The sequence below is a fragment of the Podarcis vaucheri genome (assembly GCF_965113315.1).
Source record: "Podarcis vaucheri genome assembly, chromosome: 3".
Taxonomy (NCBI): Eukaryota; Metazoa; Chordata; class Lepidosauria; order Squamata; family Lacertidae; genus Podarcis; species Podarcis vaucheri.
Window position 1 is genome coordinate 75,347,112 of NC_138761.1, and position 25,481 is coordinate 75,372,592.

Below are 25,481 nucleotides of genomic sequence, written 5' to 3' on the forward strand. Positions count from 1 at the left end.
CACCCTATCCCACCCCCTTTCCCATTTTTCTAGCCTCTGCTTGCAAGGTAGACAGCAGACCTTGCCAACATCTCCCTACCCTACAGTCTTGGAGTAGGCCTTAGCTTGGAAAGGAAAACCACGGAAACTTGGCTTTGTTTCATGGTTTGGGATCGTTACAAATTATGGATAAACGTTATGTCACCACTAGGCCCAAGGCAACTAACCATTTTTATAAAAAAAAAATATGTGAGGACATGCAGATACCTGAATTTTCACCTTGAATGAGTTTTCTGGCAATTCTGTTAAACATGGTGTATTTAGATAATGTCCTGCTACATAAACCACTGAGTAGTGCTTGACAGAGTAACAAGCCTGAGTTCATCCTCGCGTCAGTTAAGACAGCCTAAAATACCCAGGTTCAAATTCTTACAGCAGGGGTGAGGACAGTGTTCAAAACATCCATTGTTCTAGGCGCATTTTGCAATTGAGAAATCCATAAGCGTGAGCAATTTCTGAGCTCTGGGTGCAGTACTGCGCCTAAGATTTCAGATTAAAGCTGCAGAGTGGAAGGAAAGGAGGACTTTTTTCTGCCTCCCCACTTCCAGCTACTCTGAGAAGAATGGATAAGAGACCCTTTAAAAAATATTAGGGGGTGGGCAGGGGAAGGACTAGATCATGTAAAAAAAATGAACATAGAATTTTAGCTGTGGTTCATTCATTTTCAGCTTTGTATTCTTGTTATAAAAAAGTGTGCCTAGACATTCTGTTGTTGCGCCCATAACCTCGCTTTCAGGTGCCATTTAGCTCCTAGCCATCATATCTCAGTTTCTAACACTGGGTGAGGAGCCTCAGGCCCAGGACCCAGAGGTGAACCCCAGGCCTTTCTCTCTGGTCCTTGGTATTCTTCAGAGGCCACACCTCTCACTAGCCACTCTTTGCACTGTCCTTGTGTTTTTGTCTGGCTGGAATGCATCCTTGAACTGTATGATGCCTCTTGACTGCACAAAGAGTGCACCAACGCCCGACTTTGGTGTGTAGCCCAGTATAGAAAGGTAAGAGTCAGAGTCATTGCTCTTCTTACTTATGCCTTTGGTCCCCTTGCTGCTGAGATCTGGTCTTTGGAAGGTTCCATAGAAGGGAATGTGGTCCTTGGACTGAAAAATAGTCCCTATCCCTGCCTTAGAGACAGGAACATCTTTTTAAAAGACAGTGTATCTACAAAATTCCACTTAACAGTGCAACCCTGTACATGTATACTTAAAAGTAAGCCTCACTTAGTTCATTCTACAAATAACAAATCCCTCACTTCAGAAAGTGAACTTACATGCCACCATGGACATCTACTGAAGCCACATGACAGTTGTAGCCAAGGAACTGGAGATTTAAGACCCCGGTAGTAAATTCCATTTTCTTTCCGTTGAAGTCTTCCTTTTCAAAAAGGGCTATGGTTGGCTCAGAAAGTTCCTGTTTTAAAAGAGAAGGTTGTTTATTTCTTGCACATCTGATGTTTACTAATGTGCTGGACAGTTGCGAGATGTTCATCAAGCACTATACACCACTTAAATCTGGGTCATCCCTGACCTCATTACATTGCTATTACCTTAGCTAAAACTGTAATGTTACAGCAACTTGCCTTTGAACAATTCTCCAACAGAGGAATGGTTGGGGAGGTTAGTTCAGTAATACTGTACTGTAAACCATGGCATCTGGAAAGGCTTCAAGTCCTCAGTTCAAGCTAAATAACTTATCTAATACAGCTATCTTTTCAGAGAAATGAAAAACAAGTCCTCTGGTCTGGAACTGACTAGGTGGCAAGTCTGTATAAAAGGCATTACTCATGAAAAAGTTATTCCAAGTGTGGGATGAAAACTGGAAAGAGAAGCAAGGTGATGACTTACAGCCACACCTTCCATTCTTGGCTGGCATTTTCATGAGTCAGCAACAGCTAAAATTGCAGAACTTTTCCTACAGCTATATGGACAAACAGATGTGCTGCAAATCTGTAATTCTTTACAAAGTAAGAACTCTAAACTCTGCTACTCAGGATTTTATACATAACACTTATTTTATGCACTTATTCCATGCACAAGAATTACTAATTTATAATTCTAGACAAGGTATAGATAAAGTCAATGTGTATTAAAGGTAAAGGGACCCCTGACCATTAGGTCCAGTCGTGACTGACTCTGGGGTTGCGGCGCTCATCTCATTTTATTGGCCAAGGGAGCTGGCGTACAGCTTCCGGGTCATGTGGCCAGAATGACTAAGCCGCTTCTGGCGAAGCAGAGCAGCACATGGAAATGCCGTTTGTCTTCCCGCTGGAGCGGTACCTATTTATCTACTTGCACGTTACATGCTTTCAAACTGCTAGGTTGGCAGGAGCAGGGACCGAGCAACAGGAGCTCACTGTCATACAAAATGTTTCAAACGTACTCATGGCATTTCTGCTAAGGCTTAGATTGGTGAGGACCATATAGTTTGTAGGGAAGGATTTGGAGTTGGCACAGAAATCCTTTTGCAGCATTAAAATTATTGAATGAGAGAAATAATACTGTATTTACTCGAATGTAATGCACATCTTTTTTGGCCAAATTACTTCACAAAAATTAGGGTATACATGGTTTTGAAAATTGAGGTAGGCATTAGATTCAATGGCACATTAGATTCAAATAAATACGGTATATGCTTTAAGAAAAAATTATAGTGAAATGACAGGGGTGTGACAAAAATACTTAAATAGTCTCAAACTGAGTAGGAGAACTTGGGCACCAATTCTTAGAATTACAATTCTTATATAAACCAGCTGAGATAGAACAATTCAGCTGGCCTGATGAAGAGGCCTTCGGCAGCTGACATATGAGAAAAAGGAATAGCCAAAGGCAGCTGATTTCTTAGCAGAGCCGATGAAATGGTCCTGCTTTCCTTCTGTGTCTCTGGTGCAGCTTGATGAAATGGGCGCTCCTAGGTGACAGTTGAGGAAAAGCCAAAGGCAGCTGGCTTCTCAGCAGAGCCCATGAACATCTAAGTAAAACAGCCTTCCAAGTCTGGAATTATCTTGTTTATATATAAGCAAGATATAAATTAGATTCCAGGCATGCTGTTTAGTGATACTTCTTTAGTATGTTAGCACAACCTGCAAATCTTCAAGGTGTTTATTGATGTGAAAAGGCAGGTGCCTTGCCATTTGTTTGTTTTGTTAACAGAACTTTCAAAGAAAACATTTACTTAGCACCAACAGCTTCTTTCAGTGCAAATTAACAACTACCAAATTGCTAAATACAAAACTTTGCTTTGCGGTTGAATCTGTTGTGCCTAAAATTGATGACTACTACTAGACAAATGAAGAGCAGGTAATTTATGGGCTTTGGGCCTTCGTGGTCAATTAAATGAATACTGTGTATTTATTAAGAAGTAAGCACTTCTACTACATTTTTTTCTAGTGCTGCTATGAATTTTTATCTTGAGAAAAACAAGCGTGGAGTATGAAATAGTCATTGAAACTTTCCCAAATACTTTGTCTTCTTCATTTCATGGCACTTTACACCTACTCCTTGTGTGAGTCTAGCCAATCAGGGATTATAAATTAACAATATGACATCATGGTCTTATGTAGCCAATCAGATTTGATTATGTACCATTAGCAATAAGGGCAAATAAGGCAGCATTGACCACCCTGGGAAGCTGGGACAATTGAGCATTCCTGTCTTCTTGTGGTGCATAGTACAGCAAGAAAGCAGGAATCAGCCAACTCAATTGGCAATATAGGAATATCTTTTGTCCTACTGCATCCTCCGTGAACATTTTGCTCACTAATTTCCTCCTTCAAGAATTTTATTTCATGAAAATTACCTCCCTCCTCCCCCCAGAAACTCATCCTCTACTTTATATCAACAGATGTATGTGAAGGGGAGGGGCCGGCAAGACAGCTGACCTGATTGTAAATGTAGGCAGGCTGAAAGGGAAATGTTGAGAGACATTCTGGTGTACAATGGCTGTATAAAAGGCAGCCATCAGAAGCAAAAAAGCATTAATGCTGGCTGGAAGTGAGAAAGGACTAAGGATTTAAGGACAGATAAACGGAGTGCAAGTATAAAGGAAGGTGGGAGGGAATATACTTTATAGAATATTAAAGAATTGAGAGAAGGTCAGAGGAAGCAGAAAGGACTCAAGTTATACAAAGGGGAGAAAGGCTGGGCACAAAATGCTCCATGTTGCTTAGGATTAATTTGGATGCTTTTAAAATAGCCAGCAAGAGAAACTTTGTGATAGGTAGAATCCTGATATCTCTTGAAAGTGAGGGATTTACCATGTACCAACTGAAGCAAGAATATGTTCTGGGAATTTAAGGGTTCTCATTATAAGGGAAAACTTTACAAGGTAAATAAAATTTTAAGCAGAGGTTGGATGGCATCTCTCAGGTATGATTTAGCTGAGATTTCTGCATTGCAAGGGTTGGACTAGATGACCCTTGGGGACCCCTCCAACTCTACTATTCTATAGCTGTATGATTCTATGAAATACATGTAGCTGCCCTGTCATATTTACTCTGGCCCTCAATTAATGGAGGGAATTTTTGCTTTAGTTGATTAATCTTCTAATTGAATTAATTCATGTTTGCAGCCTGATCTTCCTGAAGTCACAGAATCAACCCTGAAAAATAGTTTAGCAAAGATTTAACTGCTGGATTATTCTTTGAATTGCTTTTTTACTAATCATGAGCTACCCTAGGAATATGTACTGAAGGGTGGGATACAAAATTTGTTACATAAACCAACAATTAATGGTAGGATTTTGCAACATCTAAAAATACAGATAGCCATGCAAGTTGTTCCATGCTAATTTGCTGTCAGCTTCATAGAGCTACAATATATGCTTCCTCTCCCCCAAATAAACTATTTAGAAGCATATTTTTAGGTCAATTTTTGTTTCTATAACTTAGTCATAAAAACTTAGCTCAGTAATGAGGCAATTTCAGCTTGCAATGGCTATCCAACTCTTTGTAAAACTTACAATATTCACAACTTTTAAGGACTTCAAGCATGTTTTGGGTAGGCAACCCATTGCAGACAGATTAGGATAGGCTCCTTCTTCTAACACATACTGATTTCCAGAGAAATTTTCTTCATCATATGCAATCCAACTGCAAAAAAGAAGAAAATGGCAATGTTAAATTCTTGCTTTGTTGTTAATTGCCAGTTTTCTTAATTGTTAGTTTTGTTAATTGCCATTTCAACCCAAGCTCTGTATAGCTTGAAAGCCTGCTGCTCGAGTGCTCAGTCAGATGTAGCATTATTCTTCATCAATAAAGAATAAGAATATTCCATTAATGGGCTTTTAAAAATACATGTTTCCTTACTGATATGTTTAAGAGACTTAGCATCATGCAATGCAGTACAGTGGTGCCCCGCAAGACGAATGCCTCGCAAGACGGAAAACTTGCTAGACGAAAGAGTTTTCCGTTTTGGAGGTGCTTCGCAAAACGAATCTCCTATGGGCTTGCTTCGCAAGACGAAAATGTCTTGCGAGTTCCTGCGGGGTTTTTTTTCCTTCCCCCCCTTTTTCTAAGCCGCTTATCAGCTGATCCGATAAGCCGCTAAAAGCCGCTAATAGCGCTAATCTGTCAATGGGCTTGCTTCGCAAGATGAAAAAACCGCTAGACGAAGAGAATCACAGAAACGGATTCTTTTCGTATTGCGAGGCACCACTGTATCAACATGTTCTTGTGCGAAGTTATTCAGAATGAGCAGAGACATGCATTCTAAAGGGTGGGGAAATAATCATTATCAGGCCAAGAAGTGTGCATTCAAATCCCTTCCACTACACTTTTGAATACACAAAATGCTTGTCATTATCCTTAGTTGCTCCCTTACATTTTTAGACAGATTTTACTATTAAGAACAAAAACCTTGATTCCACTAATCCCAAATGGGAAGATGCATCCACCCTGAGCCTATTCAGCGTTACCCAGATGGTTTGTATCTGTTGCACACTCAGAAGCTTGCTTGCTTGGGAGTTCAATGATGCAATTTCGTACTCACCTGCCCGATAATACTTTTGAAGACATAGCAAGGAATGTCTCCTCGATCTCTGAAGTATCTTTCTCAAATATTTGACAGTTACCCTGGAACTCTGGTTCCGAAAATAGCTGGACCTTTAAAGACAAAGCAGGTCACGTTAAACACTAAACATTGTGCTCAGGACAATTCCAATATAGTGTCAGAAAAGACCTGCAGAAATAAATGAATTTAACTAATGCACTTAGTTGGGTATCACCCCATGTTGTTAAACAGATAATTCTGATATCATTTGAATTATCTATGAATACAAGCAAAACATTTTTTTTAAACTAAACTAATGTACATTTATGTAAGAAGTATTTCCAAACTATTTTACAAAGATGACTTTGTAGTAGAATTTGACAGTCAATTCTTGATTCCATTTGCTGACCTGGAAGTGAAACTTTATTCTAAGATAGACAAACTGTCTTTTCCCTTATTGTTAGGGCTCCACTGGCAACAGTATCTTTTGATCTGATGTGTTCTTGTCACAGTGAAGAATGAAAAACAGGCTAGAGCTTGAACAGACTGAATGTTGGTTCAACTTGAAAGCAGTGAGATTTTTCAATCCTGATGAGATCCCATTCCTGAGCTTGGTACTTCAGACAAAGGTGGGAACTCACACCTATAGTCATATTGAGCTTCTGAAGCAGAGCGCTCCCATGCTTCCAAATGCCTTGGAACTCAGCCAACATCAGGCAAGATCCCTCTCAAGAGTCAGGGGATGAGCAGGGCTGATGGTGACTGCACATTTTGGCCAGTAGCTAAGGCTAACCAAAATTTGTGGGTGCTCCCCCACTGCCAAAACCAATATTCTCCTTCCATGTGTTGGCCATGTCTGCATGATACCATGTAGAGAAGCACCCTGGGAAGATTGAAAAGTCCTTTCGCAAAAGCCTGAGTATTTTAGGAAACCCTGAGCATCACCTGCAAATACATTTGTTCTTGCATTAAAAGGACCAGGACATTTACATTAGATACACATTTTCTCTCAAGCATCTGGCAAAACTTGACAAGGACTCAGTCTGCCTCCTCCCAGGGTACTGATTCCACTTTGTGAATCTCTCTGCCTACAGCCTCTCTACTCGTCTTTTTTATGTTATCTCAATTCAGCTTGCTATATTTGCTATGTAAAAGCTTGGAAGTTTTACCTTAAATTTCCCCGTATGATCACTCATGTTGTCCTAAAATAAATGGAGGGGAAAAGAGACAAATATGACGCCAGAAATATACATTATACAGAAAGAATATTGATTAATGAAATACGGAGCAAGCTAGCTTGGTAGGAAATAAAATAAAACCCAGCAGAACGAACAAACAAACCTTACCAAAATTATGGGTTGAACTGAAGAGATCTTACAATTTTTAGCTCCCCATGTACCATAGTTGGGATACAGTCCTTTATCAAGGATATACTGCTCTCCTGTAAAGTCAGGATTTTCATATGCCACCCACCTGTGGGGGAAAAAAAAATCATGATTTATGCTCTAATTAATTGATGCATTGTATTTTTAAAAAATAATTAAATAAAACATTTAATTATGAATATCGTAGGAAATGACTGATATTAAGTAAGCTGTACTCAATATACTTAGCTTCATATAAAAATAATATATTTGCAAACACAGCAAGGATTTTATAAAGTCATCATAATGAAATGTTATATTGTTTGCCTCTAATATTACAGCTCAAAACACCCACATTACAGTTCAAAACACCCAAAATACATTAAGCAACATTATGATGGGGAAGGTAAAAATGGTAAAGCATGACATCATTACTCTGAAAGTAAGGTAATTTTCTTAAGTCCGGTTCAGGAAGTTATATTTAGCATAGCCCAATGAATAAATATAGTTCACTAACAACTTAGAGATCTATGTACTATTGTCTAATTTCACACTGGGCTAGTAATGTGAGCAAGCAAGTGTGCTGGTTCATGCTGCCCAAATGGGGCCTGCCTACTTCTCCCTTTCCAAAGCCAGGAGGAAACAAAGCAGAGACTGGCTTAGCATTATGAGTGAACCACTCTTCATAGTTCTAGTTGCAGGTAGGTAGCTTGTTGGTCTGCTGTAGTCGAAACAAAATAAAAAAAATTCCTTCCAGTAGCATCTTAGAAAACAACTAAGTTTGTTATTGGTATGAGCTTTCGTGTGCATGCACACTTCTTCAGATACACTGAAACAGAAGTCAAGGGTGGTGGGAATGGGTGGTTGGCTGATAGGTGTGGTAAACCTGTTGATGACCATTAACGACTGCAATTGGTCTTTTTCCTGTTAACAGTCGTCAACAGGTTTACCACACCTATCAGCTAATCACCCATTTCCACCACCCTTCTGAGTAATACCCCTCCCCACCCTCTCACTATATATAAGGGTCTGGTAACTTCTGTTTCAGTGTATCTGAAGAAGTGTGCATGCACACAATTTTTTTAAATTCACTATTCATAGTTTGTTTCTGTCCGAAGAAGCAAGATTTTAGGTTTCTTAGTTCAAGACATGGCTGGATAATAAACTCTAGTAAAGCAAAGTTGCATTTCAGTAAAATTATACCAGGCATATGAAGCATGCCTAGCATGAAAGTACTGTATGTTTTGCCCATTGAAGTGTCACATTTTAAAAGTTTACCATTTTCTTTTATTCTGACTCATGTTTAACAGATCCATCAACACACTGCTGATTAATCATTTGAGGCATATGCCTTAAACACACACCCAACATGCTCTGTAAACTGCTTAGTCAAAGTGACGGAGGGATGAACAGTATGTTAACCATGAAGATCAAACTCAAATGGGACATGTTTATACTTGAACATCACATGCAATAGAAATTTTGAAAATAAAGCAGGCTTGGCCAGTCTCTTGGACAAATAAATGCATCAGGCTTCTAGTGCTGCAAACACTAAGGCTATGCTGCAAATGTTCAGCTGGTATGTGAAAGGATGGGTGTCACGCACCCTCAACTTCATAAACCATGGCTTGCCAAGGCTGTCTTGAACTAGTACACCCTCAATGCATGTTCTGATGAAAATATCTGTTTAGTAGTACTCAATTACTTCTAGGAGCAACAGACACACGACCATAGGTGCTGGATGAAGATTGCTATGTTGCTCTCATTTCATTCACCTAATCTAGAAGACTAATCGGCATGGTAGGAACAGTACAGATTATCCTTTCTGCAACACAACACTATAACAGCTATAACAACAGGAAACACATACAAAGACAACAAAGAAGTAATACCGAGTTACTGATTCAGGCCTCTTTTCCTTGTACTTATGTCTTTACAGCAAATTAACCATTTAAAATGAAAATGAAGCTACACATCTGACTTACACTCCACTTAACACATTTATGGATTGAGTCCTTAGTCCGTAGCCAGTATCCTTTAAATGGGAAACAATTCCTGAAACGCTTATATTGGAACTTTTAGTCCCAAAGTCTTTTTCAGCATACATTATCATGTGAGGTTGCATAAAACTCTGTGGAAAGAAAGAAAACAACAGAAAGCCATCAAGGCAAAAGAAATACAGTCTCTGTGATAGAAGAATAAAACTCTAAGCAGGTGTTTTGGGTGCAGATGTTGGGTGCATTAAGGTTTCCCACCCCTGCCCTACACTGTAAAAGACATACTTCCTCTGAAGTCCACTCCAAAACTCAAAATATTTATTTAAATTGGAAGGAGAAAATATGCCTTGCATAGTTAAAACAATATGCGGTGGCAGGGGAAAGAAGTGGCCTTGCAGAATTGGTGCTCCACATCTTTAAATTTTAAGGGCAGATGCCGGCTTAAACTTTAAAGCACTTTAAATATGGGTATACACTGAAGTGTGTATCAAAGCGCTGATGCAGTTTCTTGTAAGCATTGCACTGCTTCTGTCTTTAACCTGCTGGTTCCATCTAGCAACAGACAACACTATGCTGGAACTGTTGTCCTGTGTTCAGAGTTATGTTGATGAATACAGGCCAGCTTTAATGTGAGAACAGAAATAAAGGAAGTCCAAATGAAAGCACTCTGTACTGGTCAAGCTGGGCCAGCAAGGCCACAAATAACCATGCCTCTCTTTCCCAGATTCCTTCCTGGCCTTCAGATTAGAGGATGACTTGCTCTTGTTCCTCCCCTTAGCCACCAGGATGGGTGCCTGCCTACTTTTCTCCTCCTCCAGAGAAAACAAGAGAGGTTGAAATCCCTGGCACTCCTCCCTCTTCTCTCATCCACCCTGTCTTCCTCTTTTCTCTGGCATCTGCTGCTGTAGCTATATAGCTGATTTCTGGCATTGGGCAGACTGACAATGTTTGCCCAAACTTGCACATCAGGCAGCAGCCCCAGGAAAGCTTCTGTCTACTATACAGTCTAGTCAAGCAGCAGTTCTTTCAATGGAATACATACTCAAAAACACATTCAAACCAACATCTCCTTTGTATGCAGGCCTGTACATTCCATATTTGGATGCACGTCCAAATTAGGCCTGCTGTTTGTGATCCACCAGGTTTCTGTTTCCCTCCCTCTTTTACACCCACCCACCCACCCCACATACTGGATATGGGGGAGCATGGGGGGATTGAATGGAATTTTATGAGAAGGGCAAAATGTCTTCCCACTCTCAATCCCCCCCCCTCCATGCAAACAAAGACAGAGGGATGAAGCAAAACAGAGCGAACCACAAACGTTATTATGTGTTTTCCTCAGTCTACACTTGTTTTCATCATTTTTAAACTTACCCCTAGAACAGGCCTCAGCGACTGCACCTGCTCATCATAACCACCCCAGTCCATCCATTCCTGGTATTCTCCTTCTTCCAGCAAATACTGATGCCCTGCAAACTCTGGCTTCTTATAAGCAACCCAACTAAAAAGGGTAAACAAAATTTTTGAAAAAGTAGTAGTTTAACGTGTGAACAAAAGAATGTATGTACAAAACATGTGATCTTATTGCATTAACGGCAAAAAATAAAATAATGAGATGAACAGCAAAAATTATAATTAAAATAAATTGCTATAAAAACTGCAAATGAAATAAGGGACCGGACCCACAATTTCAACGGGAGATCTTTAAACACATGACCAACTTAGCCACATTTAATCCAATTTAATACCTCACATTTTAACATAGTTCTTGGGAAAGAACTATGTGGACCAACAGTGCAATCTTATACATGCCTATTCAGAAATAAGCCATTTTGTGTTAAGGGGGCTTACTCCCAGGATAAGCAGGTATGCTGTTACAGCAGTAACAAACTAAAGTCAGATACATCTTCCAGAAGTCAAGCAACATCTCTAAAATTAAGCATCATGTGGCATTTATATTTATATATGCTGCAATCCTTACCTACTGATCTCAGAAGGATTGCATTATACATCACAGTATCAACACAGCATTAAAAAGCTTTGCTAGCTAATGTTTCAATACTTTTCAAGAGTAAATTAATGGGGACAAAGGAACATCTTATCACAAACATGCATATCACACAAGTATTATGGCTGCTTCATACACTCTGGAAATTAGCAGGTATCATATATGAAGTGACCATTGTGTTTCCTGTAATGTAATAGAACCACAACCCTCCTTCCTCTCTCTCTCTGTCTGTCTGTCTGTCTCATTGTGCATACATGCTGCAGGACCCTAGACTCCTATGATCCTTCATAGGAGGCATATGCTGTGGACATGGACAGTCTAGTCAACTTCTTGTTACACAATACAGTCTCTACACTATAGTAGCTGCCTGCTGAAAAGTCACCTGCTCCAGGCAATACTTACATTCCTCCCTTCACTTTTATGGATCCTATTGATGTGAGTGTTCCTGTTTCCAGCTCTGATGATTCTTCTTTTTCATTTCCTTCCACAGCAAGAGCTACTAATTCTGAATCAAGCTCTACATGTTTTCCTTCAAAGAATGGCTTTTCATATATAATGACCTTTAGCAAAAGGAGGGAGATGGTAAATAATATTTAATATTGTGCCTTTTCCAAGACCTCAATATGCTTTCACATCTATTATCTAACATCACAATCCTAATCATTGCCTATTCAGAAGTTAGCCTTACTGAATACAACAAGGCTTACCTCTAAGTAAGTAGGATTTCAGCCTTAGTATTCTTTATACATTATTTAAATTGGGGCTTTAAAAAACCCCAATACCATTGCTACATAAGATAGAAATTTCTCACAACCCACTCCTAGGCTCAGGTGAATCCCTTTCCCCAAGAGATTCAACTGATAACCCCATTACTTGCCTTTAAGCAGCAGTCAGATCCAGACTTAGGATGCAACACAAACCCCCTTATGCTGGGCTGTGGGGGTTTGTACTGAGCAGAAGTGTCATTTGACCTGTGCCTGCTGGCTGCCAAATATGCAGTAGAACGCTCACAGGTTTCCTTCAGATGGGAGGAGGCAGAGCTGAGAGGATTGGGATCTGCTGGAATCTGAGCCAGTCTCATAGATGGCAACATTGGGTCCAGCCTAGAACTGGCACTGGGATCAGGCCTGGTGCCTGACCACCACCGCCACCTTCCACTATTGACATGAGTGACCAGGATGTGGTGGAGGCTTCATTGCTCCACAGCATCCTGGCAGCAACTGTAAGGAGTTGGACTGACCTGCCAAGTCATGTGTACAAGAGAGAAAACCAACTGAAATCAATCTAACCAAAGTTACTTGTGACTTAAGTCCCATTGATTTTAATAAATGTACTCTAAACATTACTGAATCCAGAAAGCTTTAAGGGGAGAATGACCGATAAAGCAGTAAGCTTGTTACTTACACCAGAAAGAGAGTACAACAACATTAGTATACAGTGGTACCTCGTTCTGAGTCAGCCTCGTCGAGCGTCCATTTCGTTGAACGTCCGCAGCAAACCCAGAAGTACCAGAACAAGTTACTTCCGGGTTTGCCACTCACGCATGCACAGAAGCGCTAAATCACGCATGCGCAGAAGTGCAAACTGCTCTGCTTGTGTGTGCAGAGCGGCACTTTGTCATGCGTCCTTTTCATCTAGAGTCTGGGGCTCCAGAACGGATCCCGGTCGCAAAACAAGGTGCAACTGTATATAGCTCAAGGGATACACTTTTATTATTACACTTTATTATATAGGAAATTCATATTACAATATTTTTACCTTTGGGCTTTCAGGAAATTCAACTTTGCGTCCACCCTGCAAATATTGAAGGGGCAGGGAAGAAAGGTAATTGAAATGTCATTGAATTTTAATTTTGTTAAAGAAGTTAAAAGCATGATTCAACAACTATTATTCACTTTCTAAAGTCTGAAAGTTAAATGTGCCATCTGTTGGAATAAAAATAAAAATGCTCCTTTTAAATTCAGCCAAATTAGATTTAAAAACAAAAAAAACCCATTAAATACGAGGCAGCTATTAAAAGATTTCAATTACTAGAAACAGTTCAAGATGGAAATAGCCTGCCTTGCTCACAGGCTTCCTATAGGCATCTAGTTGGCCACTATGACCACAAAATGCTGGGCTAGATGGGCCATTGGCCTGATGCAGCAGGCCGCCTCTTACACTCTGAAGTATGCAAAAATGTAACAAAGGTTTCTTTCCTCCAATGGAAGAAGCCCTTTTATGGGACACTATAAAGTTACAGCTGTTCTACCATCCCTGTAGTCTTCATATCATTATCTTACCATTTTCAAGGGCCTCATGGACCTAACATATGCTTCTTTCTTATCCCAAAAGGATAGATTAGGATATTCTCCAGGTTCAAGCATTAAAGGGATTCCCTGGAAACCAGGTTCTTCATAAAGTAGCCATCTACAAATTGAAAACGACAAGGGGAAAAAGGTCCAGACAATGCTGCGATAAAACATGATGCTATTACATTATTAAAGCTAAAGACACCTCATCCTAGCTATTTCCCAGAAGGGAGATGACAAAGAGCCCCTTTTAAACCACTGTTAAGACAACAGGGTAGAATAAACAGTAAAATAAAATATTTTTTGTATTACTGATCAGGGTAAAATATAACTGAAGGGTAAATATATAGTGGTTATAAGCATTCACTAAATTTCAGGTATTCACTGTGGCATATACATACATACATAGCCAACTTTTAACTTCTGTTCACCATCATTTGCATTCTGCAGCAATTAATCATCATTACTGAAAGATAGCATTGACTTCAAAGCTCATAAATAATCTCCTAAAATGACTGTAGTGTACTTATTTTTCTTAATACATACTTCTAATTCAGACATGTTGACAGATGTATAACAGTGTATGCCACTACAGTTGACAATGCTTGTGATTCATTCTCAGTGTTTATAATGACGCTATGATACAACACTTAATGAAATCAGTACTGGTGACTCCATTAATTATCAAGATAAAGCCACTTACACAGTTGTATGACACTTACAAACCAACTCCCGAGGTTCACTATTACAGTCTACCAGAATGCCACATGGTAGGGTGGGGGTAAATAATCAAACTATAACAGATACTGATTCTCAATTGAAATCCTTTCATTTAATCCCCCCTTCTTTTAGTATGACTTTTGTATCATTCTCACCCATTCTGAAAAGTACCTTGGCAGTTTCATCACTGACATTTAGTCAGCACCTATATCTCAGTTTAACGATTTAATACAATCCTGGGATATGTACTAATGATTTATTTTGAATCACCAATGCACTTAACAGACAGCAATCTTTTCCATTATTCAACAAAAATGAATAAAAATAATTTAGAAGACAGTCATATTTGTTGCAGCCCAGAATCCCTGGTTTAATTGAATGTCTTCCTGCTCTCAGGTAGAACTAATGATGCATTACAAGATGACAAGGGTATAAATATGTAGATATGTTAAGTATTTGTATATTAATTTTTATATTATATTTGCTTCACTAAATGTTTATCAGTGAATCATACCTTTTATCAGAGGTTTCCAACCTTTTTGAGTCCATGAGTCCCTTGACCAACTACATTCTTTCTATGGCACCCCTGTGGGGCTCAGGAGCCCAGTTATATCACACCTTGCCTGCAGAGCTGGTAGCCTCTCACCCTTTTTCAAATGCCCTCCCTTGGGAAGTGTTCTGTCAGCCTCCTCTCCTCTCCTCACCTCACCTCCTTGGGAGTTCTCTGGGCAGCTGCTGCCACCAGTCCTGATCCCTGAGTTGCCCCCCCACCCCAAAGAGAGGTTCCTCCTCACACTGCCCCACAGGGGCCTGGGAAGCACCCCCTGGCCAGGCCCAGAGGCACCATTCGACTAGGGAGCTTGTAGCCAGGGCTGCTGCAACAAACAGCTGTGCAAGCCTCTGGAAGGCAGAGATGCAAGAGGGCATCAGAGGAGGGAGGGAAGGAAAGAGGGACAGAGGCCAGTGTTGCCCACAGCACCCCTGACTCATTCAAGGCACCTCAAGGTGCTATGGCACACTGGTTGAAAACCAATGCCTTATATGATCATCACTCACTACACAACAGAACAAAAAAATATATGTATAACCTCATGCATAAATGTATCATTTCCAAATCTGGGCATTTGATATCTACTATAAACTAGTACCTTTTTTTAAGGATGCATATCTATATACTTACATGCCCCGATGCACTTTGATAGAACATGTTTTCTGTGCAGAACCAAATCGAGTTTCTTCCGTGTCGTCAAAGTATGAATTTACAAGACCCAGCCCTTCTGGTTCTGTAAACAGGTCAATTCGGCAAATGCTATAATCCTGGCAAAATTATGAAGAGAGAATGATAAATTATAAAATTAGGACTGAGTCTATTCTGTGCAGCAAAGGGAAAGACAAAACATACTTGTGGTGCCCCTTTAGCATTTACAGGAGAGCACCCTTGTAGCAAGTTGCTAATCTATACTGCTGCCATGTTGAAACTGGGAGGGGCCAATCATAGAGGCATCCTGACTGCTTGGAATGGGCCTATGCAATTGGCACCACCCAAAAGAACCAGGAAGGAGTAAAGTGGCTGCAAGCTCCTCTCCTCTCCCGGAGCCCACATATTTGTACAGACTTGGTAAGCCATAGTTTGGTCTACCATGTCAGACAAATCACCCATAGTCTACAAAGTTTAAGCCGTAATCTATAGTCTACTCATATCCATACTTGCCTTTACTACATGCCTCATTGAACCAATCACTGCAGGCTCGGGACATTTGCATTCATCTTTGTTATCAAGTGGTTCTTCACCCCAAAGGTTTGTAAATTCAATTTCTCCTTCCTCCAGAGGAATAGAGGGCCCTTCAAAGTTTGGCTTCTCATATAGAATCCAACTATAAATTAAAACACCAAAACAAACATTGAATCATTCATTTTCTTTCATGCAAATTAGTTTATTTACAAATTTATTTTGAGTTAAAGCATTTAGTTTACCATTACTCTCACATTAACAAAAACTGTAAAGAGAATGGATTAAGGTCAATATAAACTGGGGTACTCATAGTAGAGCATTTAGAGGTGACAAATACAAGTACAGTGGTACCTCAGATTAAGTACTTAATTCATTCTGGAGGCCTGTTCTTAACCTGAAACTGTTCTTAACTTGAAGCACCATTTAGCTAATGGGGCCTCCTGCTGCCGCTGCGCTGCTGGAGCATGATTTCTGTTTTCATCCAAACAAAGTTCTTAACCCGAGGTAATATTTCTGGGTTAGCGGAGTCTGTAACCTGAAGCATATGTAACCTGAAACGTATGTAACCCGAGGTACCACTGTAATGGATTGGCCATACCGAGAAATGCCAGTATATAATGTTATCACAGTAGGGGTTTAACTATACAACTATATAGCAGAAAACTAGATGCAATAAATAGCAATGTCTTACTTATAATCAAGAATGTTAGTGCAACACAGAAAGATGATTAACATGCAATGAAAGAAATAACCATAGGGAAAGAGCAATGCCTTCAAATACTAGGGCAGCAATGGTGAAATAATGGTCTGTTGTAACAAGCCATCTACTTTCCTGTGAGCAAGATGAGTGAGAAGATCAGAAGAAAGAACACAGATATATAACCCAGTATTTCCAAAATAAGAATATGAACATACTTCACCTGGAGCACCTGTCACTAAGTGGAGAGATGTTGTCAAGACTTGGGAGAGGGTGGTGTCTACCTCAAAAGATCAAAGTCAGAATGGACATCAAGAAAATAGCCAAGTGGGAAACCAGGAAACAGAGATCCAAAGATAATTTAGCATAGAGCTAGAAGTCAGACCAAACCAGATATCAGGTGTTGAAAGTACAGAGCTTCAGCCAAATCCAAATGGCAGGTCAAAACAGTGGAGTCAAGACTCGAAGCTATTTCAAAAGCTGAACAGCTAATAAAGAAAGTAAAAGACAGGAAACATTGAGGAGGTGAAAGAAAGTAAGGAGCTGGAAAGAATTACAAGTCAAGGAGGAGGATGAAGAAAGGCAGGAACTTTAAAAGGCATGAGAAAAGAAGACATTGATTCATATTTAATGTTAGGCTCTCCCATACAACACCTAAGCGTGCATAGTAATCCCATAAAAAGCATGAGAATGATGTGTGCTAGGACTCTGGAAAGAAATGGACATTTGGATAACGGTATGTGTGAAGCCTCTGCATGTAGGATAGAGGAAAGTGTGTGCCATGTAACTGTATTAAGATGACTAAGACATACCAACAATTTGCAATTAACATCAATTTAAGTTGGAAATCTGAACAACATAAAATTAATTCTGGTTTTGCAAGTTTCGCATTGGATGAATCAAACAAAATGGCTGAACAAAGCAGATGAAGCAGCCTACCACAATGGAACAAAGCAAGTAACTAAACAGTGCAGGACTATCAAACTAATTGATTAATACTAGGGTGTTGAGTCACATGCTCTATGCCACAACTCTCCACAAACCAAATCACAACAAATAAATAAAATACAAGCTTTTCAGACAGCTAAACTGAAACATAATTATTTTTATTTTGACATTTCCATCTTGTTATATATCTGCTTGGGCATATTGTGAAAAAATGGCATATAATAAATGTATTTTTTAAAACAATTGTAGATATAGCTAATGGGCACAAAGAACTATGTTTCTTTTATTGCATAGAGCGTGGTATTTGTTTGCTGTTTGGTAAAAGACTAGTATTAAACGACAACTAGATAATTACAGACATGCGTTCCTGCATTGAAACCAACCTCTTTTGCTTTGACTAGCAAACTCTGATGACCCCATGAAATCCCTAAACTTTATCAGTTTCATTCTGTATGCCTTTGGTTTCAGCAGCACACTGGAAGCTGCAGGAATTCTGCCAAGTGAAACAGTTTATCACTTGATAATCCAGCAATGTAAATTTGTTTGATGTTTTTAATCAAAACTTCAGGAAGTGTTTTTAAAAGATCCCTAACAGTAATCTAGTTTTCCTGTTGGTCTTTTCAAAGCCAAAAAGCAGTAATCTTTCAAGAGAATTAAGGCAACGTAGTATAACATTAGAAGTTACTTAAGGTCACAGGAAAAGCTTTTTAGAACATCAAAGAAGGAAAATAGGAACACATGAGCGAATTTAACAATAAGCTTCTACATGCATCAGATCAAGAATCAGACACGCTGGAACAGTTCAAAACATGCCTCAACACACATGAGAATAAACTAGTGAAAACTAGTTTACTCAAGCTAGGCTAAGGAAAAAGGCATGAGACCAAACTGAGTTTAGAAGCATACAGTCAAGGAGTGAATAAAGTATGTTAAAGCAGAATGGGAACATGCAGACTGAATTTAGAACTAGCTGTAGGGCGAGCATTTTATTCTTACCATCCTCTGACGACTTTAACTAGAATTGCAGGTGACAGTACCCAAGCGGTGCAGTCCTCCATATCATGAAAAACTTCAATAGCATTTTCGAAAGGGTCTGATTTACTGCAGATAACGACCTGTATTTATAGGGGAAAAACTTCAGTTTTTTTAATCCAACAAGGAAAAATTAAGTAAAACAGTAATCAATGGGGTGGGGATCACCTCACCTTTCCAGGTCTAGGATTAATTTTATTTTGGTTGTTTCCTGAAAATGCCTGTTAAAGCAGAGGGAACAAACAATAAGAAATTAATTTGTAAAAGAGATATATCTTACCTAATCTTGGGAAATGCTGAAATACATTTAGTGTATTTAGCTTCAAAAAATACATCCATTAAAACAGTTTACAAGTCACACTTTAGTATTATGAAAATGGGGTCAGGTTAAGGCTATACGGCCTGCAAGTGCTTGGCATGCTTTCAAATCTTACTGACACATTACCACACATTCAAGTTGCCCATGCAAACCATTAAGCCACTTAAAGCTGCCCCTTAGGTTTGCATAGATATATTATGCAGAACATGCTGAAGCTGCAACCACAAATCACTGTCATTTTACAGCACACTAAAACGAACAGGGGCTTTGTATGGAAGGAGTGCCTGTTGAACTACACCTTTAGCCAATAAAGGCATGAGTATGCATTTTATTACTGTAGCCCAGCCCTGCAAATAGCTCATACCACCCAATGCACCATGTGGTACAGCCAATTATTCTGAAGACATTATATATCTTTATAGCTGGTAGGAAGAAACTTTTTGAATCAAGTCTGATTTGTTTTGTAAATCATCAAGATGGTTGCTTTCTAGGAGTTTTCAGTCAATATTGCTGCCCCTATTCCATTGTTGCACTGTTAATTTTAGCATAAAACTTGGTCTATGAAAAATGTATGTCAGAAGTATATTTCAAAAGCATAACAATTTCCTGCCTCTCATGATATACAGCAGGGGCCACCATTTTTTTTTGCACCCATGAACACAGTTGCAAACCAGAAAAACTGTCATGGGACGACACACATACGGCAACCAGGCTCACCCCAACAACAGAATGGTTTTGAAGACTAATTTCGGGGGGGGGGGACACACCAGAAATTGTATCTGTGCAACCATGTGTCCCACTCACACACACGTAACCTGCAATATATATGAATCCATAGATTCCCAATATGCCTTTTATTATTCAGAATAGAATTTCTAAAGGAACATACAGTAAGCCTGCAACTTACATAGGGGGGTTACATTGGCCTAAAGCCAAAATCATGTTGTGTTCAATGGCAGGTGTGATCGCCAGTGTTTTTCCCCAGAACACTGTTCCCTTTCATTTTGTTTAATTTTTTGCCATGCACGTAAAGCTGTCTGAATGCACGCAAGTTAAATGGGATGTGGGAACACAGTCTAAAATTGTTTTGATGAGTCGGTTTGTCAAATGATTGCTGAATCTATTACTATTACATTTCATTTTTCTCTAGTAAATCTTAAACCTATCTTAAATGACCATTCTTAACAGCTGCAGACAGTGATTCTAAAAGGCTTTTCAACCAACACGTATGCTGGTTCAGCACAACTGACTGCTGAACAATCTGTAGATGTGAGGACTGGTGGGGTCAGCAGCAGAATCCAAACAACAACTGACATACTGCAGTATGATTGTATATTTTTTCTTCTACTGTTTCTTGCCTTTATGCTAAATTGGGCAATCAGTAGTGCCTAGATGCAGCCATGATCTTCTCATTCCAGATTCATTTGGTTAGAGAAATGCAGCATGCTAATGAAATCTCACTTTATTGAAAAGATAATCTTTTTTCTGGAAAATAGTCACTTCCAATTCAAGCTATTATTTGTTCTAACAACAATATGTATGTATGTATATAAATCAAACCAATATCAAACAAAAGAAATAAAAGCAAAAATCAATTTGACATTCTAGTTACACAAAGCATGCAGATAGACTTCTAAAAGTAGGTAAACAACATTAAACACACCTCAATGTCTGGTAAGAAGCTATTTGGTTCATACTGCCCAGGTTTCAACCAGCTTGAAAAACTGGTGTCAGGGTTTCCAAAGTTAGACATCTGTAAAATTCTCTCTTTTTTTGGATCTTCACTTTGCAAATATTTCTCCATAAATTGTGGATTTTTGAAATCTGAAAGAGACTGAAAGCACAATAAAATATAACAGTGGCTGTTTACTGCTAAGGTATAATACAACATACATAGCATGTGAGTTTATATGTAGTTATATGATGTTTGTCCTATTACCTCAGATTTCTGAGCCACATCAAATATCAGAGGAGGGTCTCCTGGGCAATTAACACTCTTCTGAGATGCAAAAGTTGTTGTGATAGTGTTTATAGATGTTACAGATGGAGTAAACACATTTTCTTTAGTTGCAGGTAATAGAAGGCTTGAGAATATGGCACTCTTTTCAAGTCGAGATCTCTTAATGTCTCCATCGGTACCATCCTTGCTCTCTTTCCCACTTATTTCCTGGGTAAGTGCAAGGTCTGGTCTGTTGGATAATTTCAGAGATTGGAGAAGAAGGCTGTTCTCAGCTGAGGCACGTTTGGGTCTGACTCTAGCCTCTGTTTCTAGACTATGCAATTTCAGCTGCAGGGATGGGGCTAAATCTCGTGGTTTGTCTCTCTTGATCCCTAAACCAACTGTAAATATATTGGGGTCAAATATTTTCTCTAAATTGTCCTCATGAATTGGAGGCATAGCAAAGGGAGGTGCTGGAGATTTTGGAACTTTGGGTTTTTTCTTTTTTTGAGGTACACAAATAGAGCTGTCTAGATTTTTAATAGTTTCAGTAAACTTCGTCATGTCTGGGGAATCACAAATGGTATCCTCATTGCCAGCTTTAGGGACATTACAATCACTGTTTGAATCAGGTTGTCCACTGAAATTCTGCTCGAATATCTGTTTGTTTTCCAAAAACATATTTGTCATCTTTGTGTCTTCATTTTCAGTCTGAGAAGTCATGTTGTGTTCTACTTTGGGGGGCACTGGGTCAGGCTGCAGGAGACACTGGTCTTCTTTACTTAGAGAATGCATGTCTGTTTTCAAGAAAAGTTCCTCTCCACTTTCAGGAGATATGGATCTGACATTTGTATTCCTGTTATCATTTTGGATTGTTTCAATTTCTTCAGTTTGTAGTACAGATGGCGTTTTAGGCAAACAATTATCGTTGGCTAATTCTGTATCCACTTTTTTAGAAATAAAAACACTCACATGGTTATCATCTACTTTTCCATTCTGACTAAACTGAGATTCAGCAGCATTTCCAATTTCTTCATTAGTTATAATATTTGACTGAATCCCTTCTTCAGACTTGCTTTTTATATCTGAAGATACATCCTTCACCTTTGCACCATTTTGCAATGCTTTCTGTCGATTGTTTGGCTTATTTGTTATTCTTTTGGTCTGCTCACTTTCAGGGTGCTGTTTCCCAAATTTCAGCTTTGCTCTGCCAACAAATGTATTTGATACAGAACCTTTTTTTAAAGAAGAGATCTCAGCAGATTGGTTCTGATTAGTTTGTTTGCTTTCAAACATGGATATTTTATTGGCAATACTGAAGTTAATTTTAACAGCTTTGTCCATAGAATCTTGCTCAGTTTGCACATCTTCTAGAGTTCTGGACGCCTTAAGGTTTAATTCTACATTCTTTGGTTTAGCTGGACTGTAAAAACAAAATAATACAACAATTACTTTACAGTCCTACTCAACAATACTTTAAAGATGTATTTTATTTCTAGCACAATCCTATGTGCCTGTCTCCTTAAAATAAGGCTGCAATTCTAAATACACCTGCTAGGGAGTAAGCCACATTCAATATAAGGGGACTTACTGCTATTTATTATTATTATTACTATTACATTTAGTCGCTTTTTCCAAAAAATATAAATTCAGAGTGACATAACCATTAAAAACCAGAGTAAAAGTAACCTAAAAGACAATAATATACATAAAAGAGCAAATCCAACCCAACCCCACTCAACTAAAAATATTCAGAGTTACGCTTTGAAGGGCTGGCTAAAGAAAAATGTTTTACCTGGTGCCTAAAATAGATAGTGATGGCACTAGGTGTGCCCCCCTGTAAATATGTATAAGTTTGTGCTGTATGTCTCATTGACTTCCATGAGACTTACTCCCAGGAAAGTGTTATATGAATATAGTTATTATTCTCTAAGTGCAAATGCACTCAGGTTCTGCTTGTGGACTTTACATGGACATCTAGTTGACCACTCTGAGGACAGAGTGTTGAAATAAACAAGACTTTGTCTGATCCAGCACAGTTCTTCTTATGTACTAATTAAATATGCATGGGTGGTTCCAGACTTGTCAAACTGCTGACAGAAGGCCTCCTTCCATTCATGGAACACACTCCAATCTGCCAATCCCCCCTTCTTTTGCATCCCCACATACACACACACACACACACACACTGATCTAGAGGGTTTCCCAACTCTCAGAAGCAGATTTTGTGGAGGTGAAAATTGACACACACCCCTTCAATCAGTGGAATGATTTTTCACTCAGGGAAAATCTGAATTGAACCCACAACATTCTAGCAAAATTTCTGCTAAAGAAACATATAGGTCTAACTCAGAGGTTTTCAACATCTTTGAGTCCACAGCTCCCTTGACGAACTACATTCTTTCTGTGGCACCCCTGTGGGGCTCATGAGCCCAGTTATGTCACCCCTTGCCTGAAGATGACAGCCTCTCATCCTTTTTAGAACACTTTCCCTTGTGGAGTGTTCCCTCAGCTTCCTTTCCTCTCCCCTCTCCTTGGGAGTCCTCCAGGCATCCGCTGATGCTGCTCCCCCTGATCTCTGAGCTTCCTCCACTGCCCCAGAGAGATGTGCCTCCTCACATTGCCCCCCAGGGGCCTGGGAAGAAGATGCCCCCAGCCTCAGTGGAACAACTGAGACTGGCCAAAGGTGAATGTGAGGCCAGCACTGCCGGGCCTGCATGGTGGAAAGACTCCCCTTCAGCACACAGCAAGCACAAGAAAGGCCAGTTCAGCGCCTGCCTGCCTGGCCTCCCACTTGTCTGTCCATTCCCAACAGTAAGGGCTGGTGGACTGGCTGGCTGGGCTCCCTTCACTGGCTTGCTTGCTTACTCCGAGGCTGTCTCAGTTCCTGGCAAACAGCACTCCCTGGCCAGCCCCAGATGCACCATTCATCTGGGGAGCTCATAGGCAGGGCTGCTGCAACAAACAGCTGTGGAAGCCTTTGGGAGGCAGAGAAATGAGAAGGCATCCAAGGAAGGATGGAAGGAAAGAGGGACAGAGTCCAGTGTTGCCCGTGGCACCCCTGAGGATCATTCAAGGCACCCAAGGCACACTGGTTGAAAACCACTGGTCTAACTCGGCATAAAAAAGACAAATGAATTTTATAATGCTGCGTAAAGTCTGCGGTCCTAAGAAAACGTATTTAGAGTTAGTTTCCTTGAAATGAAATAAAAATATATATTGTTAGGACAGTGGATTGTGTGGGGTTTTTTAAGAATAGCCTTACTGAAAACCTAACAGAAAACATATCATTCCTTAGAATGTGGGTTTATTGAAGATACATTTATACAATTATTTCCTTTTACCTTTGTTAAGTTGCAAGTTAACGTAAAGTGTTTCTTACAATCTATTTTATTATGTGAACCATCCTGAGACACCCCCCCCAGGCATAGGGTGGTATATAAATTCAACAAACAGCAACAACAACAACAACAACATATCAGAAAGATTTATAAGCATTATTTACTCTCACAAGAGCTCACTTTATTTCTTTCAGAAATTATAGACTGCAAATCACTTGCAATTCTCTCTCTCACACACAAACACTATTCACACTTCCTATTTACTCAAACATACACCATGGATGCATTCCATTAACATACTTTCATATGTAATTAAAAGTTGATTGCTGCTGTGATGTATTATGCCATCTTTTTAGCATCAACAGTTCACAGTCCTGTAGACACATGCAGAGACTGGCTTTACCTGTTTAGCAAGAAAAATGTTCATATGTGCTCATGAAGACTGAGCCAATAGAATGGGAGGATCTAAGATGCCGGACTATTGCTTGAAGGCAGGAATGGAGTGGAGGCAGTATTATTATTATTTATTCAATATCTATCCTGTCCTTCATCCAAAGATCACAGGGCTGTTTACAATATAAAAACAGTAATGGAATGGTGAATATTTCTAACTTAGCCTGTTCCAGTTGGGTTTTACTCTCCCTAAAGAAACTTGCATAATTTGGGGAAACTCTTTGATTCGGCATTGTAATTTGAGGCCCAGGTGGTTTCAGTTGTGTGGAGTACTTTTGCTCAGTTCCAGCTGGTTCATCAATGATGGCCATTCCTGGATGAAGATGGCCTGACCACAGTGATGCATGCTTTGGTAACTTCCTGACTGGATAAATGTGCTCTATGTGGATCTTCCCTTGAAGAGGCTACAGTTTGTGCTGAATATTGTGCTGAATATTGTGCTGAAAATTTGACTGTTAATGGACAGAATTAGCTGGAATCATGTACTCAGTAGCAGTCAGCAGAGCAATCCTGCTTACCTGGCTTTCCAACATTGAATATTGCTGCCAGTTACCAAGAAGGACAGGTGTAAGGGGGAGGGGAGCTTAGTGTGGGGGCAGCAGTGGGAGTGTTGGGTTGGC

At 39.6% G+C, this 25,481-nt stretch overlaps 2 protein-coding genes across 3 annotated transcripts in view; one reads left to right on the forward strand and one right to left on the reverse strand.

Moving 5' to 3' along the window:
• RTN4IP1 (reticulon 4 interacting protein 1) overlaps window positions 1-25,481 on the forward strand; it is a 92,375-nt gene that overhangs the window by 59,322 nt on the left and 7,572 nt on the right. Inside the window, exon 10 of one of the 2 annotated variants that reach the window (XM_082216663.1) lies at window positions 20,317-20,742. In XM_082216663.1, the coding sequence (XP_082072789.1) occupies window positions 20,317-20,520 (204 nt within the window). In that variant the 3' untranslated portion in view covers window positions 20,521-20,742. Of the gene's footprint in view, window positions 1-20,316; window positions 20,743-25,481 lie in introns of those variants that run through there. The other variant, XM_082216661.1, reaches the window with a different exon arrangement.
• Window positions 1-25,481, reverse strand: part of CRYBG1 (crystallin beta-gamma domain containing 1) — a 91,025-nt gene that overhangs the window by 9,669 nt on the left and 55,875 nt on the right. The window contains exons 4-19 of the mRNA XM_082216605.1: window positions 21,068-22,490; window positions 20,792-20,962; window positions 18,983-19,030; window positions 18,774-18,892; window positions 16,112-16,274; window positions 15,581-15,717; window positions 13,672-13,798; window positions 13,148-13,183; window positions 11,792-11,949; window positions 10,756-10,882; window positions 9,370-9,515; window positions 7,367-7,493; window positions 7,190-7,222; window positions 6,021-6,133; window positions 4,993-5,122; window positions 1,307-1,446 (exon numbers count right to left, since the gene is read on the reverse strand). Of these exons, the coding sequence (XP_082072731.1) occupies window positions 1,307-1,446; window positions 4,993-5,122; window positions 6,021-6,133; window positions 7,190-7,222; window positions 7,367-7,493; window positions 9,370-9,515; window positions 10,756-10,882; window positions 11,792-11,949; window positions 13,148-13,183; window positions 13,672-13,798; window positions 15,581-15,717; window positions 16,112-16,274; window positions 18,774-18,892; window positions 18,983-19,030; window positions 20,792-20,962; window positions 21,068-22,490 (3,198 nt within the window). The remainder of the gene's footprint in view (window positions 1-1,306; window positions 1,447-4,992; window positions 5,123-6,020; window positions 6,134-7,189; window positions 7,223-7,366; window positions 7,494-9,369; window positions 9,516-10,755; window positions 10,883-11,791; window positions 11,950-13,147; window positions 13,184-13,671; window positions 13,799-15,580; window positions 15,718-16,111; window positions 16,275-18,773; window positions 18,893-18,982; window positions 19,031-20,791; window positions 20,963-21,067; window positions 22,491-25,481) is intronic.